Source organism: Bison bison, unplaced genomic scaffold (assembly GCF_000754665.1).
Source record: "Bison bison bison isolate TAMUID 2011002044 unplaced genomic scaffold, Bison_UMD1.0 scf7180017864533, whole genome shotgun sequence".
NCBI classification, from domain to species: Eukaryota; Metazoa; Chordata; class Mammalia; order Artiodactyla; family Bovidae; genus Bison; species Bison bison.
In genome coordinates, this window is record NW_011495082.1 from 4,980,890 (window position 1) to 4,999,543 (window position 18,654).

Consider the following 18,654-nt stretch of genomic DNA (forward strand, 5'->3'; position numbering starts at 1 on the left):
TAATCATACATTTATATAATTATTTATGTGTTTATTATTTGTGTTTTTCTTCTAGTTAATAAGATCCATAAAGGGAGAAGCAACTCTGTCTATAACTTCTTGCATAATGTTTGGCTTATATGTAAATCTTTGTGAAATTAACCAGATGGAATAAGAAATCAGGTGGATTCGGGGTTTTCTTTTAGTTTTAAGTACATGAACACTCACTTGAAACCTTGTATGCATTGCCACCTTCAGGAGTAAAAAGTTTAGATGTTTTATCTTCATATTCTATTGCTTGAGCAGTGAGTTATGATAATATGGTGTAGCAAAGTTTCTTTTCCAGTTCTAAAGTTTTGGTATTTAAGCAATTTTCTTTTTCTGATTTTGAATTTCTCTTCTCTTGCTGTCACCCACCCCTGCCCAGGTGTATATTTGAACTTTATTTTCAAATAACTTCTCTTCAAATCTCTGTGTATGCAGAGACACACACAGAGATAAAAAGAGGGAGAGAGCAATGAAAAAGCATGTTTTGATATCGTCTCATTTATGAAAGTATCTTCCTAACTAAATTAAAGAGTCCTAGAGAGTGACATATGATCTTGGCTCCATTCTTACAAGTGCTAAATTCCTAGTCATGAGCGTTTTGCCTTTGATCGTTCCCTGCAGGTCTTCAGATGGAACGGAGGAAGCTTTGTGTGGCATCAGACCCTCTCTGTCCGAGGTGTGCTGAGCATGGCCTTGTTCACCAGAGGCGGCGCTGTATTTTTAGCCATTGCCCAGGCTAATGCCAGGTCAAACTCCCTTTTACTCAGGTGGTCCAGCAATGAGTTTACTAACTTCCAGGAAGTTCCCATCAGTGGAACGACACAAGTGGAAGCCTTGACGTCAGGCGATGATATTTATTTAATTTTTGCCAAAGCTATCTTTCTAGGTAAGACCATAGAGTGTTTGCAAGCCATATACAGTCGTTATCAGAAGTACTTTGCATTCATATTATGTTCATATGGAAATACTCTTGTAATAATTTTTTTGGCTAATCCATAGAATATTTCTCATTGGATCTATTGACTGTCAGGTAAAGATGGATTTGGGGAACAAAGAAAAACATTCTAAGTGTTATGTCCATAACCTGTAGGTTTTCTGAATCACTGCATTAAAGATACTAAAATAAAACTGGAGTTGGGTGGGTGAAGTAGAAAGAATTAGGAAGATTTTACACTCTATGTGCAAACAGGTAACTTTTTATATGACTGTGCTTAGGATGCTATGGATAGCCTGCAGTGGTAATAAATAGTACCAAGTGACTTTTGATGAGACCATTTAAAAATACTCTCTGAATACAGATATGCTTTTTTTCTGTTTAGTGGTAGTTTCATAGGTAAAATTTCAACATTCCTAAAAAGTAAAACTTCAGTATTCTTTTTTTTGATATCAAATCATAATTAGAGGCTAACCCATGCTTATACTTCTTGTGGTGAATGCAAAAAGACTTTTGAAGTGTTTCCAAGTTGTATTTTTGTTTAACTGAATGAATTCTGAAGAAATGTCATACTGTTTGTTTCTTTAATTAAATCTAACATTTTTACTATAGTTTTATTGTGTAATTTTGTCATTTTTTTTTTCTGTAACTTTTGCCTTCAGATTGGTCTTTTATTCTGTTATTGTAGGAGATCAGAATTCAGTTGACATTTTCGTCTGGGAGGCAGGACAGTCTTCTTTCAGATATTTTCAATCCCTGGATTTTGCAGCTGTTAATAAGATCCACTCTTTCACACCAGCTTCAGGAATAGGTAAAGCATTTCAAATGTTAACAGATCCTAAAGGAAGTGTGAAAAGCTGGAATGGTTTCAGTCTTACTGAATTAGAAGTAGTATCACTCTAGGTACTTTCATATGGATGTAAAATTAAGATCTCTTCAATAATATTTCCAGAATTCTTAGAATTTCAAAAGGAGTGGACCCTGCGCTTGAGAAGAATCAGAATGACTAAAATAGTTCAGTTGGTCAGTCGTATCCAGCTCTTTGCGACCCCACGGTCTGTAGCACGCCAGGCTTCCCTGTCCATCACCAACTCTTGCAGCTTGCTCAAACTCATGTCCATAGAGTCGGTGATGCCATCCAACCATCTTATCCTCTGTTGTCCCCTTCTCCTCCCACCTTCAACCTTTCCCAGCATCAGGGTATTTCCAATGAGTCAGTTCTTCGCATCAGGTGGCCAAAGTATTGGAATTTCAGCTTCAGCATCAGTCCTTCCAATGAATATTCAGGACTGATTTCCTTTAGGATAGACTGGCTGGATCTCCTTGCAGTCCAAGGAACTCTCAAGAGTCTTCTCCAGCACCACAGTTCAAAAGCATCAATTTTAAGAGGAAAATTATTAGTGAAGGATAAATAAAGATAATGTATTTCTTTTGTCTAGAGAAAATGCAGAGTAACATTCTACACACTTTTTTAAAAATGAAAATATTTATAAGTGGGATAGCAAATATCCACATTTAAGAGTTTGTTTAAAGTCAGAAAATAATTATGAGAATTCTGCTTTCCTCCTTCACTCTCCAAACTTTTTCCTTCAGTCAAAATCCTTTCTTGGTCCTCTGTACCTTAAATCCACATCAGAAATATAAGCAGTCTTATAATTTCAGTGGTTTCCCCAAGTCTGTTAGTGAGAACCCACGGGGTTAATGCTATCTGAGGCTGTAGGATTATTTTCAGTCGCTAAGAAAGCACTTGAGCTGAGAGGCACCTAGTAGCCATGAGGTGAAGAAGCCAAGGACAGTTGACCTCGTGAGGTTGGAGGCTGCCTCCCAGAGCAGGTGTGAACAGCTCAGAAGGCGAGTGCATGAGACAGTGTGTCTCCTGTGAGGTGCCCCGTGGAACTTAGAGGCCAACCGCGAGCGACTCAGCGGGCGAATAAATCTGGGTCCCACTTGCAAACTGAGACACAGCGATGCAGTATGAATTAAATAGCATCATTTGTTAAATAGCCATATGTAAGTCGGTGTTCAAAGTTGTGAAGAATCCCTCACCTTCAAAGGCTTAATGTCTGATTGGAGAAGCAAGAAAAATAGGAAGAGAAATATTCAACATAAAGTACTGATACTGTTAGCTGTGTGAATGATATAGCACTGGAGTGGTTAAAAGGTCCGAGAGGGGAGCTGGAGCTGTGCCTGGGTGCGTTGCTAGGGAATACTGTGGGCAGGGGCAGAGTTGGGAGTGAGAGAGAAAGGCAGAAGTGTGTGACGTTGAGGGCACAGTGAAGAGGCTGGAGTGCAGAGGACAGAGGCTTGGACTCAGAATCGGTGGTGGCAGGGTTGAGGACAGGCAGGCTAGAGCCTGTGCAAGAAGGTCTGGAATGGTAGGCCCGGGGGTTGAACTGTGCCCAGGGGTAGTCCAGCAGTTCCTAAACATTTTGTTCTTAGAAACTTCTCACCCTCTTAAAAAATTTGAGGACCCTGAAGAGCTTTGGTTTGTGTGAATTATATTTATTGATATATTAGAAATTAAAACTGAGAAATGTAGAAGATACTAATTCATTTAAAAGTGAGAAGTGAAAGTCTCTCATTTGTGTCTGAGTCTTTGCGACCCCATGGACTGACCGTACTGTCCGTGAAATTCTCCAGGCCAGGATACCGGAGTGGGTGTCTGTTCCCTTCTCCATATTCATTGAAAAATGACAGCAATAAACTCATTACCTGTCAACATAAATAGTATACCCCTTAATTTTAAAAACAAAACCTTTATAAGAAGAGTGGCACTGGCTTTTTTGTTTGTTTGTTTGTTTGTAGATCTCTTTACTTTCTAGTTTAATAGCTGGATTCTCATGTCTGTATCTGTAATTTAGCCTTTTGCAATAGTATCAGTCATCTGGCCTATGGGAGATCCCACTGGGCCCTCATGAGAGAATGTGAGTGAAGTAGACACAGCGCGTCTTGGTATTATTAGGAAAGTCGTTTTGCCATCATAGAACCTCTTAGGGGGTCTCAAGGACTCTTAGGGGTCCCTGGACTCACTCTGAACGTTACTGAGGTAGAGAAATCCTCACACGCGTTTCAAAGGCAGATGACGACCCAAGGTGTGTTTTACGACTCCCACCTGGTTTCGCTGTGTAGGACGTGCTGTGCTGTGTGCAGCCGCCCAGGCCAGAGGAATGGAGAATCCTTAGTGGGCGGTTAGAGGTGAGGGACTGAATCAGGAGGACATCAGTAAGAGGACCTGTTGACCTGTGGGGGTCGTTGAATTCACAGGAGTTAAAAATCGACAGAGAAAATGCTGTTGAGAAGAGGAGGGAATCTTGCACAAATGCAGGAATCTGTGGGTTTTCCTCTTAGGTGCCCGACTGCTGCTTTCTTGGGCAGGTGTTAGAACCTTTAGACACGGTCACCTTCAGCCACTGCAGCCACTGCCCAGGACTCGGAGCCCGTTTACCTCATTTTCGTGGTGGACGCTTATCTGGCAGTACTGAGCTTCCGTGGGTCCTGCTCCCCCCTCCTCGGCCCCGCGTCCTCGCAGGTGTCCACGCTGCGTGCTCCCCTCACTCTGGACTCTTCTGTCATTCTCCTGCCTCCGCACGAATCCTGTGTCTGCTGCCAGCCCCCTTGTCTGTCTCTGCTCTGCTCACACTTTTCTTAAATACCTTCCCTTTACATTGTCAGCCTCTGACAGCCTGTCGGTCTACGAAGCTATTCTGTGACAGCCACCTCTGACTTTCTTCTCACTCACTCAACAATCGACTAACTGAATAAATTCCGTATCTTCCATCATATATTTGTCTAGTTTTTGTCTGCTTGTCCTTTGATTTTGTGCCTTTATCATTTTTTTTTTTACTTTTCTCAGACCTCAAGATTTCAAGTGGACTAACTACATCTTGAGCTACTTATTATGATTCAAAAAGTTGCCTCATGAATGTGTTTAAGGATGAAGAGTGCTGCCTGAATGGGCCTTTAATTGAAGTTACAGAATTCCTTTAAAGACTTAAAAAAATAGAAAAGGCACACTTTCTAAAAGAATTTGTGAAAAATTCTGCCAGAGGCTTGTTAAGGGACCATTGTGAGGTCTCTTTCTTTCTTTTGTTTCTGTGACTTGAGGATGCAGAAGTATGAAAAGATTATAGGTAATTATTTAGAATGGCTTATTATAGATCTCCTGAAAGCTGAAATTGTGCATTAAATAATATACAAGGACTTTCTTATTTTGAACATGTCAAATATTTTATTAAAAGTATTAGATTGCAGCCATGACTCGGGAGGATTACATATTTATTCTGGTTAATGACTTGACAGAGATTAGTGACTGAATTCTTTAAATGAAAGGAAAAATGAGTATGACAAAGACTGCCAAGACATATAAACCTAACTTACCCTTCTCTCTGTTTTCCTTCATTATTTAATAGATATTTCTTAGTGCCAGTTATGTGCCCAGCACAGTGGTAAACCCCGAGAAGACAGGGATAAGCAAAATCAGGTATAGTTCTTGCCCTGAAGAAGTTTTAACATCTATTAGGGAAGAAGGGCCATTATATATAATCACACAAGTTAAGTTTTTGGCTACAAACAGATGAAGTGAAGTGAAGTCGCTCAGTCGTGTCCGACTCTTTGCAACCCCATGGACTGTAGCCTACAAGGCTCCTCTGTCCATGGAATTTTCCAGGCAAGAGTACTGGAGTGGGTTGCCATTTCAGATAACCACCATTAAAAAAATAACTTTCATAATACAAAGATGAATGACCTAGTCTAAGGGATGCCCAGAATGCTTTCTTAAGGAAGAAACATTTACTTGTGAACTATAGGATGAGTAGGGGTTGATGAGACAAAGATTTGAGCATAAGGCAGGCTCTAGACAAAAGGAGCAGTGTGGGTAAAAAGGTCAGTGTCTGGGAAAGGACCTGGAAGACGGCAGTGTGGCAGTGAGGGGAGAGTGGTCCAGGGTGTAACTGAGGATGAAATCAGATAGGCCATAGGGACTTAAAGGGTTATTGTTTCTATCTGGTAAGTATTAGGGTGCCTTTTCTGAGAATGCGGTGAGGAGATGAAAAAGAGAAGGGTGCAGAGAGAGAGAAAGAGGAAGACAGACAATGAGGCAGAGATTGTGTGTGAGAGTGAGTGTGTGTGTGTGTGTGTGTGTGTTTTCAAAATGGAGTGTGGATTGCCAATGGGAGAAAGCGTAGAGGCTGGTAAGAGAAGACAAGCTGGGGGCTCTTATCACAATTCACAATAAAGATCTTGAATGTTGGAGCTTGGAAAGTGGTAGGTGATCCAGGTCAAAGTCAGAGAAGTAGATTAATTCAGAAGCTGTCTCACAAGATGTGGGAGCTGGCGGTTGATTACATACGGGGGTAGGTAAGGGTGTGAATGCCAAGAAAGAGCCCTCAGTTCATTTGCTCAGTCATGTCCGACTCTTGGCGACCCCATTGGCTGCAGCACGTCAGGCTTTCCTGTCCATCACCAACTCCCGGAGCTTGCTCAAACTCATGTCCGTGAGTCGGTGATGCCATCCAACCATCTCATCCTCTGTCATCTGCTTCTCCTCCTGCCCTCAATCTTTCCCAGCATCAGGGTCTTTTCCAGTGAGTCAGCTCTTCACATCAGGTGGCCAAAGAATTAGAGTTTCAGCTTCAGCATCAGTCCTTCCAATGAATATTCAGGACTGATTTCCTTTAGGATGGACTGGTTTGATCTCCTTGCAGTCCAAGGGACTCTCTAGAGTCTTCTCAACACCATAGTTTAAAAGCATCAATTCTTTGGCACTCAGCTTTCTTTATGGTCCAGCTCTCACATCCATACATGACTACTGGAAAAACCATAGCTTTGATTCTACGAACATTTGCCAGTAAAGTAATGTCTCTGCTTTTCAATATGCTGTTTAGTTTGGTCATGGCTTTTCTTCCAAGGAGCAAGCGTCTTTTAATTTCGTGGCTGCAGTCACCATCTGCAGTGATTTTAGAGCTCAAGAAAATAAAGTCTGTCACTGTTTCCATTGTTTGCCCATCTATTTGCCATGAAGTGATGGGACTGGATGCCATGATCTTTGTTCTTTGAATGTTGAGTTTTAAGTTTTTCCACTCTCCTCTTTCACTTTCATCAAGAGGCTCTTTAGTTCCTGTTGGCTTTAGTCATGGAACTTCTCTTTGTCCACATGCACTTTTTAAATAATCTTATCCAATTGCCTTCCTTTGGGATATTTTTTCTTTCTTATGGAAGAGAATTCTGTAATCAGTACTAGTTAAAATTCTGTTCCCTGGAGTAGGTAGAGATTTAAGAATATTTTTTTCCTTTATAAATTCTCTGTCCAATATCATAATCTTAAACAAATATGCATGTCTATTTTCTGAGAAAGTACTCCCTGCATACATATATGTAGATTTGAGCCTGGATATTTCCTGCTCTGAATGTCTGATTATCTATTTGCTGCCTTGTCATTCTAATGAGATTGCAAGGATTTGAATAGGGTGTATCTCTAAGGGTTAAGCTACATAATCAGTGATATTCAGAACACTTCAGTTTATGATTCTGGTTAGACTATAAAATCAGTTAAACTTGAGAGAGGTTGTGATTCATCTGAGGAGATTGCTCTTTACTGACTGTGTACCATTTTACAAAGCTTTATGAAAAATATTTGATTAGTTTAAAATGAAAGTTTATTAATAACCTTTCTTGATCTTTACTATGTAACATATACTAAACTGAAATAGTAGTTAATTTAATTACCATAGATAAACATGATCAATAGTTCTTGATATTTAATAATGAGGATATGGGGTTTTCCATTTTAACCTATTGGCTACAACTGTAGAAAGACCCATGTTTTTGGTTCTGTGTGCTATTTTAATGCATAGTCAATCTTATATGATATCTTCTTATTCCAGTGTGTTTTTCCAAGTATTGGAATTTGTGCATGTTTCTGACTTTTCTTCCCAGTTTTAAGTCTGAAGATTGCTGAATGGTATATACAGTGTAGTGAGCCCCCTTCTGCTCCTAACTTTTGTAGATATAATTATATGCCATTGCTTTGAACTATTAAGAGAATGCTTTCCTATCAGCATTTCAAAAAGCATTGGCAGAGTATACTGAATATATTGGTATTTATTGAATACAGAATATAATCAAAGATCATAAAGTTGCTAATATCCTTAGGGCACCTTTAAGAATTTATCAGATGAAAATAAAATGATTACCCCTGTCTCTAGTTAATATTGACAAAGAGAAAACAAAAGTAAACATCCAAAGGAGGGGAATAATTAAATATATTTTAATATTAGTAGTCTAGTATCTGTATATAAAATTATACATCTGGATTGCTATATTATAAATATATCATTAAGCTGTTTAATTAAGATTTCTCACATTTAGACTATTTATAATTTGTCAATTGTGAATTCATATGGATTCACTCGAAAGGAAAATGCAAAAATGAAACATTCAGTGGTAGAATTACCGATCTTGTTCACTTTAGAAAGTATCTTTCAGTGCTATTCAATAAATACATACTAAGGTGACTGCAAGAGTTTAAAATCCATTTGGGTTTTATTAGCTTTTGATTTTTTAAACAAATTAAGTGGGTTGTGGGTACATTGTCAGACTGACTTGGTTGTTTCACAGTGTTTTAAAATTATTGTTTATATCCAGTTGTTTCAGAAATTGTACCGTATTCAGTTACTTCAGCAATCTAAATGTGGCTTTGGGAGGTGGGAGAGTTTTGTTGCTATACCAGTGTTGGGAGCCTGTGAGTTGACATTCACTTTTCATTCTGGTTCCCTTTTCTTTCCTTCCTGCAGTCCACTTACTTCTTCTTGGCCAAGCTGTGTCTGCGCTTTACTGCTGGAATTCAGAGCTGAATCACTTCTCTTTTCTTCTTGAAGCACCATCTGCTTATGATGCAGCCTTTGTTACAGTGAAGTCCCTTAATTCAAGCAAAAATTTAATTGCTCTTGCAGGAGCCACCCACTCACATATATATGAGCTAGCCTATGTCTCAAGCCAGTCTGACTTTATTCCTAGGTACGTCCAACATTTTATGTTGACTGTCTTTATCTCACCATAATTTTGTATGGCACTCATTTTTAAGTCTTTATGTAGTGATGGAAAAATACACAAAATATACAAGCTGTTTATAAACCAGAAGTTTGCTTATTATCTGTATTTCTAATATCTATTCTTCCAGGTTAATTACTATTAATTATGTTTTGGATTAAAATTTTACTAATGAAATATGATTTCTGTGCACTTTTAGTAGTAATCAACATTATGAGAATTTTATGATTACTCTACCATTTATATGGTTTTAATTTGTTGCAATAGACTTATTTCATATGTACTTCTTATGCTAGTTCAGGTGAATTGATATTTGAGCCTGGAGACAAAGAAGCTATAATAGCGGTAAATGTCCTCGATGATACAGTTCCGGAGGAAGACGAATCCTTCAGAGTTCAGCTTAAAAATCCCAAAGGAGGAGCAGAGATTGGTATTAATGGTTATGTACAAATAACTATTCTGTCTAATGATGATGCCTATGGAGTTGTTGGATTTGCTCAGGTAAAGATCCCACACTTAGAAGGCAAATGGTTTATTCATGGTATTACTTTTTAGCTGCTATCAGCACTCAGTGATTCATATTTTGAGTGTCTTAAGCCACTCTTTTGCTCCCTTTCCCACTTCACCCCCGACTCTGCATTATAAGGTGAATTCTACTGATGATTGAAATGTATAGACTGGCACAGTGGACCCTGAGTCACCTTGACTTGACCTTGTTTTGCTACTGATCTTCTTTGTAAGGTTGAATTTGAATGGTACTAGCTGGCCTTAGTCCAGGAGTTTGGCTCTGCTGTTACCCTTGTTTCCAGAGGGTAATGGTGAAGCGGATTCCAGTACACTGTACACTGTGTCTTGTCACACTCATCACCTGCAAATACATTGCTGTCCATTTATGCCTTTGTTGCTTCTTTATGAGAGAGAGATGTTTATGATTACATGTGTGTTGTTCATATGGACATGCTCTTTCCTGAGGAAAGAGACCTGTGCAGTTCTTCCCAGGTCGACTTCCACACCCAGACTTCACATCCTTTTGTTGCTTAGTTACTCAGTCATGTCCAACTCTTTGCGACCCCATGGACTGTAGCCCACCAGGCTCCTCTGTCCATGGGATTTTCCAGGCAAGAATCTTGGAGTTGGTTATCATTTCCTTCTCCAGGGGTCTTCCCAAACCAGGGATCAAAACTGCACCTCTTACATCTCCTTCATTGGCAGGCAGATTCTTTACCACTGAGCCGCCTGGGAGGCCCTTCAGCTTCCTATGCCAGTGAGGAAAAGGTCCCTCTTCATTTTGCATCATTTGGTCCTATTTGCAAAATGTATCCTGATTTCTTAGTTAAGAGTTACAGCTGCAGCTATCTCGTGTGTTTTTTTAAAATACTCTGCAAGTGAGGAAACCCTGACAGAAGCTGATTTAAACGCCTAGGGTATGCCTACAGAGAAGGTGGGCTTGGAGTTGCTTGGTTGCTCTGCTCTGTCACTGTGGTTCGGATTCTTTTCGCTTCTCTACTTTGCCAACACAAAGCTTATCTTTCGTTTTGTTGTTTGAAAGCTGATGCTGTTGTTAAGGCTGCTGCTTTCTTGTCCATGTTTGTTCATGTCTAGTTGTAGAAGAGAGATGCTTTATGTGGCCTTTGGTGTAAGAAAGACATTTCCCAAATGCCTCTTTGTATGTCTCGTTGACCAGAGCTGGGGTGACAAGCTCACTCACTTAGTCATTTATTCATTCAAGTAGAGCTTGATCTAACTCACACTTTAAAGGACATTATGTTCATAGAATTGAGACTAGGTTGTACGTGGGCAAGGACTGAAGTAGATAGACGAGGTAGGAGACTAGAGCAGAAATGAGCAATTCAGCAGAAAATGGTAAAGCCATAAGGAGCATGAATGTGCCTTTCACCAAGACACAACCTTTGTAGAAGGAGCAGTTTGGGGGGATAAAATAAGGAGTTTTGAACTTACTAATGCTTCCACAGGTTGTGGGATCACTCTGTTACCCAGCTTGTTCATTTCTGAAGCCAAAGGCAGGTCAGCTTCCTCTGAGGCAGTTCTGCCCAACAGAATTATAATATGAGCCCCTGGGTGATTCTGAGTTTTCTAGAAGCCCCATTAGAAAAGTAAAAAGAAACACGTGAAGTCGGTTTTCATGTTTTATTTAACCCAATATATTTGAAATACTGTTGTTTCAACATGTAGTCAACATAGAATTACTTAGGAAATATTTGACATCCCTTTTTTCATATTTTGTCTTCAAATCCAGTGGGCATTTTTTATTCTTAAAGAAAGGTGCCATTTCATGTGGCACGTAGAATAGAGTAACCCTAAGACATGGGCTGTGGAAGGGTTAGCAAGAAAGAAGACACCCTCCTTCCTGACCAGGTGTTCACATGACTTGTTCCCTCACTTTATTTCCTCTCTGCTGAAATGCCATCTTATGAGAAAGGCCTTTTGTGATTGAAAAATGTGACTCCCACCAGTAGTCTATTGCTTTTTATTTCACCTTAATCTTCGTTATGGCACTTAGAACAGCCTAGTTTGTCTGTTTTGTTTTTTTTTCCGCTAATATTTAAGAGCATGAGGGACTCCCCAAGTGGTGCTAGAGGTCAAGAACCTACACCCAGTGCAGGAGGCATAAGAGACACGGGTTCGATCCCTGGGCCAGGAAGATCCCCTGGAGGAGGGCATGGCAACCCGCTCCAGTATTCTTCCTGGAGAATCCTAGGGACAGAGGAGCCTGCTAGGCTACGGTCCACGGGGTTGCAAAGAGTTGGACGTGACTGGAAGCATTTAGCATGCATACCTGCAAGAGCATAGAGCGCGCACACCACTTTCTTTGCAGCTTTCCCGGAACCAGAAAAGTGCCTGCCACACAGTCGGTGCTTCCTGTGAACCTGTCATTATGCGGGAGAGGAAACAGAAGACTCCCATGGGCTTCTCTGGGTCTTATACAAGTTTAGAGGATGGAACCGTAGCTCCTGGGGCAGGAACCCACATGCTCTGCCGCTCAGCCTCATCCTCTCCCCGCAGGTCATGCTGCAGTTGGGGAGTCTATTGTGTTCCTCGACTGCCTAAGCATAGACCTCTGTTTGTGAAACTTGTTTCATAATTGCTTCAAAGCTATCACATCACTGTGGTGTGATCCTTGCCAATAGACAGAATCCTGGGTTTCTTCAGTCCACTCAGTCAAGTCCCTCAGTACAGGCCTCTTGTGTCTGGGCAACCTCATTCCAAGACGGGACTGAAGAAGATGCTGATAATTTCTTGAATATTTTCTGGCTATATTAAATCCTCATTTTACCAATCCTTGTTAATAGACGGTGTGAAACCAGAGAGAGGCTTCTTTTTTGAAATGGCATTTTCTTTATTTTTTTTAAAAAGCATTGTCTTTTGTGAAGAAATTATACGCATATTTTAAAATCAAAGCGCTTTCTGTAGGAATGTTTGATCGCCTTGAGCAGGATTTTATTACTGTGTAACAGTGTGTTGAGATGCTGTGTAAAATATTGCCATAGGGTTGGATATCTTCTCAAATTAGCATTCTAACTAGAAGCTTTCATAAGCTTAAATGAAATTTTTTAATTTCATTTGAGAAATGAATGGAGTTTTTTTTTTCAGATTTAGTAAAGAAACAGGAAAAACCTTACTGGGAAGATTTTTTAAAGTCTTTGTATTCTCTCTGTATGGCCTGTGGAGGAGGCAGGGTTATTTAAGAAGAGATTCTTTGGAGTATTAATTTTGAGGAAAAGTTCGTTAAATAGCCGCACTAGAAGTTGCAGGCTTTGGGCAAAGAAAGTTCCAGTCAGAGAGATGCAAAAATCAGTCTGGAACAAAGGAAAGAGGCTCAGAAGTATAGGTGAGCCGAGGAGTAGGGGATTTTAACAGGAGGGAGAGGGATCGTTCCGGCAGGAAAAACAGTTGTAAAGAGCATGGGCTAATGGAACATTATCCATGGGAGCGTCACAGCCTGTGGAAATGTTTCAGAGGATATGAGTGTAAGGATAGGAGACATTTGTCAATGATCAGAAAGGAGCTCCTGGGTTCTCATGATGTCATTACATTTGGATGGGACCTTGCAGACCACGTAGACCAAACACTTTTACTTTACAATCAGGAAGCAAAGACCTGGAAGGATTGCCAGAGCTTAATGTAGGGGAGGAAGAAGGCTTCTCTGTTCTGCTGACTTCCCTATGACGTTGCTGTCCTACAAGCTGCTTACATGCTGTGTATACTGCTTATAAAAATGAGCATGCTTTCTGAGTATAAAAATGATGTACGTGTATTGAAGAAAATTTGAAAAATATAGAGCTGGGGGAAAAAAAGCTGTAAAATTAACATTTTCACTTACTTTAACTTAGTCTTTTACTTATTCAAACTCGCATGTTTTAAAGTACAGTCATGGTCATCCACATTACCATTTTAAAAATTATTGTTTTTTACTTAATATGTTGCTTAGTACTGTGAATTTTGCAAATGCATGCTACTGTGAAATAAAAGTCTGCTTAGATAATTTCAAATAGCTCTCTGCAGCTTCCTGTTTATTTTCCAGAATTCATTATATAAGCAAGTGGAAGAAATGGAGCAAGATAGCCTAGTAACCTTGAATGTGGAACGCTTAAAAGGAACATACGGTCGTATAACCGTAGCGTGGGAAGCTGACGGAAGTATTAGTGATATATTTCCTACCTCAGGAGTGGTATGTAATTTAAAACATTATAGGAAAGTCACTTTTAAATTGTGGTTACTCTTGATACATGGGACCAAACCCTGCCCATGGGTGGTGGGCACGGGTGAAGTACTTGAGTTTGACCATGTCACCACTGGATTCCTCCTAATCACCATAGAGAGGGCTACATGTTAAGGTTAGTTTTATTGTAGTGATTCTTCCTTTTTGCCCCTGTAATATCAAAACTACCTGTAAAAACACTATCCCTTTTGAAATTCAGTACACTAGTCAGCCAGATTATGGGTGTGTTACACTCTCAGAAAGATAAAACCAATGCATGTGGGGCTGGAAATGTGGTTTTGAGATGTGGGTAGAATAGAAGCTATGAATAGAGAACAAGTACATGTGAAATAGCCAGGTGTATGGAAAAGTAGACCAGAGTTGTGTGGTCAGCAGTTGTGGAGTTTCCTGTTTTCCAGCTTGAGGGAGGGGTGTGATATCGCAGCCCTGATTTACCCATCCGTGGTCTCAGATCACCTCTGTTTTGGGGGCACACGTGTGTGTTCAGCTGCATCTAACTACCTGCAACCGCCTGGACTGTAGCTCGAGAGGCTCCTCTGTCCACGGGACTTCCTAGGCAATAACACTGCAGTGGGTTGCCATTCCCTTCTCCAAGGGATTTTCCCAACCCAGGGCTCAAACCTGTGTCTCCTGCATCTCCGACTTTAGCAGGTGAATTCTTTACCACCGAGCCACCTGGGAAGCCCTTTGGGGCATAACTTTGGATACAATAGTGTGCTGCGGCTGAGGACAGTTCCTATGAGAAATACAGAAGCTGTTATTCCCAATAGCTGCGGGATAGGTACATAAGTCACAGGAAGGGGTCTGGGAGAGTATCACATTATGTGCTGTTGGAGGGTAGTAGACATCCATGACACAAGTTTGAGGAGGGACTCAGAATGGGCCAAAGAAGTAGGCGACTCACAAAGAGATGGTTCAAGGGGCTTTTGGTTCCTAATTGGAGGATGGGTTGTTTCCTTGACTTGTCTTGGGTTTAATAGATTACTCTTGTGTATTTTGCCCAAGTGTTTCTCTGAAGAGTGCTTTTAAAAGACCTCTCGTGGAATTTTATCTAAACAGGGTAGGTGTTTATTCTGGTTCATCATTTCTAGATTTCTGCATCATTGGAAAGATGATTGGAGCAAAGTGTCTTAAGAATATTATGGCAAATTGTATTGCAGTGAATATGTATTCAAACTACCAAAAACTTTTAAGTTGTATTTCTCAGGTTCTGAATTACATTTCCCCAATTAGTATTTCTCATGTAAGCTTAATTAAAATTACTTCTAATTTAAATGCCTAAGAGTGTCTTTAAGTGTGGACTGTAGTTTGGATGAGAAGTATTTTATCCAAAGGTGAGTAACTTCTGTAAAGGATCCGATAGTACATACTTTAGACATTAGGGCCTGTATGGTCTTTTCTCCAGCTGTCAGCTTTGCCTTGTAGCACATGGCAGCGATAGACAATATGTGATCAAATGAGCTTTTCTGTTTGCCAGTAAAACTTGATTTCTAAAAAATGGATTTGACCAAAGGGCGGTAGTGTTCTTACTCCTGATTTTATTAATAAAGCTCTTGAGTTTATATCCTGAAGTGCCTTCTCTAGGTGGAGAGATGAGTGCCAGCAAAATAGGCTTGTAACGCTAGTTTAAATAGTTGTAAATAGTTTGTATCCCTATTAATAAGTAAGTAAGTAAGTGTTAATTGCTCAGTCTTGTCTGATTCTTTGTGACCCTATGGACTATAACCTGCCAGGCTCCTCTGTCCATGGAATTTCCCAGGCAAGAATACTGGAGTGGGATGCTATTTCCTACTCCAGGGGAACTTACCGACTCGGGGACTGAACCTGAGTCTCCTGCCTTGCAGGTGGATTCTTTACTATCTGAGCCACGAGGGAAGTCCTGTGTCCCTATTACTAGAGAATAAATTCTGAGGTGGGGAACAAAGGGAAATGACATTCAAGAAACAGACAGAAGCCTATCAGAAAGGACTCCAGGTGCCTTTTAGCAAATTCAGTTTTGAATCTTCAGATAATGGAGACACAGGAGAGAGCTGCTCTGATTTGTATCTCTGTCTTTCTACTCCTGTTTTGACTGAATCATTGTTAAATAATACATTCAGAATTTAAGCAAGGGAAGTAGCATTCCTAGCAAAAATTTTGTAGAGGAAGATATTTAATGTTTACAGATTTTATATATGGTACCTAGGACTTAACTTTTCAGAGCGAGAGAGAGAGAGAGAGAGAGAGTGTAATCAGTGTTTCATTAAGAATGTAGGTTCCAGAACAGGACAGTTTGGCTACATGATTTATTAGCTTAAGTTTTAGTAGTGGTTTACTTTTTCTTTTTCCTAAAAATCTTCTCTTTCTCATGTGAAAGGCATTTGATTGATTTGTAGGATCACATGTTGTTGCTTATTTAAGATACGGTCAGTATTAAAAGATAATCTAACCTTTGATATTCTTACTGCACAGTGATAACTAAAATATAAATAAAATCCTCTTTCTTTAAAATTTTAGATTTCATTTTCTGAAGGCCAGGCACTGTCTACAATTACTCTGACTGTTCTTGCTGATGATCTACCAGAATTGTCAGAGATTGTCATTGTAACACTCATCCGTATTATCACAGAAGGGGTTGAGGACCCATCAAAAGGTGCTACTATTGATCAGAAAAGAAGCAAGTCTGTGATAACCACTCTGCCCAATGACTCACCTTATGGCTTGGTTGGCTGGCATGCTGAGTCTCTCTTCATTAAAGTAGCAGAGCCTACAGGTAAATCTTGTTAGATATTTTCAGGTTCTCATAAGTTTTATTGAATATTTTAATTCTAATATTTACTGGGGATATAAATTTCTTTTTGTATGATATTTTTCAGTTCGACAGGTCGTAATCCTTTTTTTTATTTGTCTTTATTAAATTGTCTGATCGTGTCATTATGGCTGTATGAAATACTTTTGAGATATTACTGTCATAATAGAAATATTAATGTTTTAGTAAATCATTGTAGTAGAAGTGTTTGGTTTTTGTTTTAACTTTCTCTTTTTCATTTTTAATCTATCTGTTCTCTTTTCTTGCTCAGTTTCTCCTGTATAGATTTTCAATAGTTATAGAAAACAGTCAACAGCACAGGGAAATTCATGTGGTATTTGAGATGTTAATTATTAAACCCAAAGCAATAATTAGAATAATATTTTTCTGTGAAGTATGAGTGATCAGTTTCTATTTCCCTGTTTCCTTTGAGTTTCATGTTGACATCTTTGCCTGACTATTTGTATAAATTGTAGAACAAGTAGATTTTTATAGATAAAGGTCATTTGACTTATTTAAATAGAAGGTTAAATATAATACATATGTATTGGGTTGCTCAGAATGTTTGTTTGGGTTTTTTCATAAGATAATACAGAAGAATCTGAACGAATCTTTTGGCCATCCCAGTATTAAGACTATGCTATCTGAAGGTTCTAAAATTTTCAAATAGAAACAGACATCTTTTAAGGACCTTTCATTTAAATAACTGATGGAGAAAAATGACATGTAATTATTCACGTAGGTCTTTATATGTCTGTATATATGGGAACAGAAATAGTAGCCTTAAAGTAAAACGATCTGTTATCCATTCAGCAACCATAGCACCTAGTAAGTACCAAAAATCACGCTACATGTTTTGGAAGCAAGGACATGGTATTCGGTCATTAGAAACTCACAGACTGGTAGGGAAGATTGACATGCTTTTTTTTCTTTTTTTTTTTCATTTTTAGCAAATTAAATTTTAAAAATCTAAGAAGTGAAATAGGTGTTGTGAGATACTTTGAGCTCTGTGATAGCCAAAGAACAAACTTGCTCTTTTAATAATGAGTCATTAAATGACTGTGTGTGTTTAATTTTTCGTTTTTGAAGAATCTTCTTAGCATTTGTCATTAGCCCCTCTGCTTATCGTCCAGGTACGCACTTTCTTAGTATTTTCAGCAGTTCTGTTAATGGGCATGCCATGTGCAGCGTAGGAGAGTGAGGGAGACCCAGAAGTGAGGGTTTAAAACTGGGAACTAATGCGGGCAGTGTATGGTGATTTCAGCACAGCTCTGGTGACTGGTTGGGAAAAGCACGAAGTATTCCTTGGGAGTATACATTGCCTTTGTTTATCTGTCTTTCTTTACCTGTCTAGAAGAGATAGTCAGAACACTCCACCCTAAGTGCTTAGAATAGCATCAACAGCTGTTAGAAAAGTTTACTTACTTAAGGCACGTCTGTCTCGTAGAGAACGTCACCGCTCTTCAGTTACAAATCATTCGCGATAAAGGATTACTTGGAGACATAGCCATTCAGTTGGTAGCTAAACCCAATTTCTTACTGCACATCAATAATCAAGCCACTGAGAATGAAGACTATGTGCTACAAGAAACAATGATAATAATGAAAGAAAACATAAAAGAAACTTATGTCAAAGTTGCCATTTTGCCGGTGAGTCTAGGCTTCAATGAGTATGATATGATAATAAAGGAAAATGAAGATAAAAGATAAAAATGTGATGCTCTTAAAGGTAAAATCTTTAAAAAATATACTTTTAGAATATTAAGATGTAAGTACTCTAATGCTCCCACTCACCCTAATATTTAATATGTGTGCTCAGTCACTCAGTTAGGTCTGGGTCTTTGCAACAGTATAGTCCACCAGGCTCCTCTGTCTGTGGAATTTTCCAGGCAAGAATACTGGAGTTAGTTGTCATTTCCTTCTGCAGGGGATCTTCCCAACCTAGGGATTAAAGCTATGTCTCCAGCATCTCCTGTTTTGCAGGTGGATTCTTTACCACTGAGCCACCAGGGAAACCTCTAATATTTAATAATAAATGAATATTTTATAATGTAAAGATAAAAATAACAAGTGAATTCATTTTTTATATTTATTTTTGAACTGGAATATTGCTGGAAT

The 18,654-nt window shown here is 39.2% G+C and overlaps 1 protein-coding gene across 1 annotated transcript in view; it reads left to right on the forward strand.

Annotated features, from left to right (window-relative positions):
* GPR98 (G protein-coupled receptor 98) overlaps positions 1-18,654 on the forward strand; it is a 543,192-nt gene that overhangs the window by 153,828 nt on the left and 370,710 nt on the right. Inside the window, exons 49-55 of the mRNA XM_010831922.1 lie at positions 649-913; positions 1,650-1,772; positions 8,752-8,974; positions 9,304-9,508; positions 13,551-13,697; positions 16,245-16,500; positions 17,984-18,186. Of these exons, the coding sequence (XP_010830224.1) occupies positions 649-913; positions 1,650-1,772; positions 8,752-8,974; positions 9,304-9,508; positions 13,551-13,697; positions 16,245-16,500; positions 17,984-18,186 (1,422 nt within the window). The remainder of the gene's footprint in view (positions 1-648; positions 914-1,649; positions 1,773-8,751; positions 8,975-9,303; positions 9,509-13,550; positions 13,698-16,244; positions 16,501-17,983; positions 18,187-18,654) is intronic.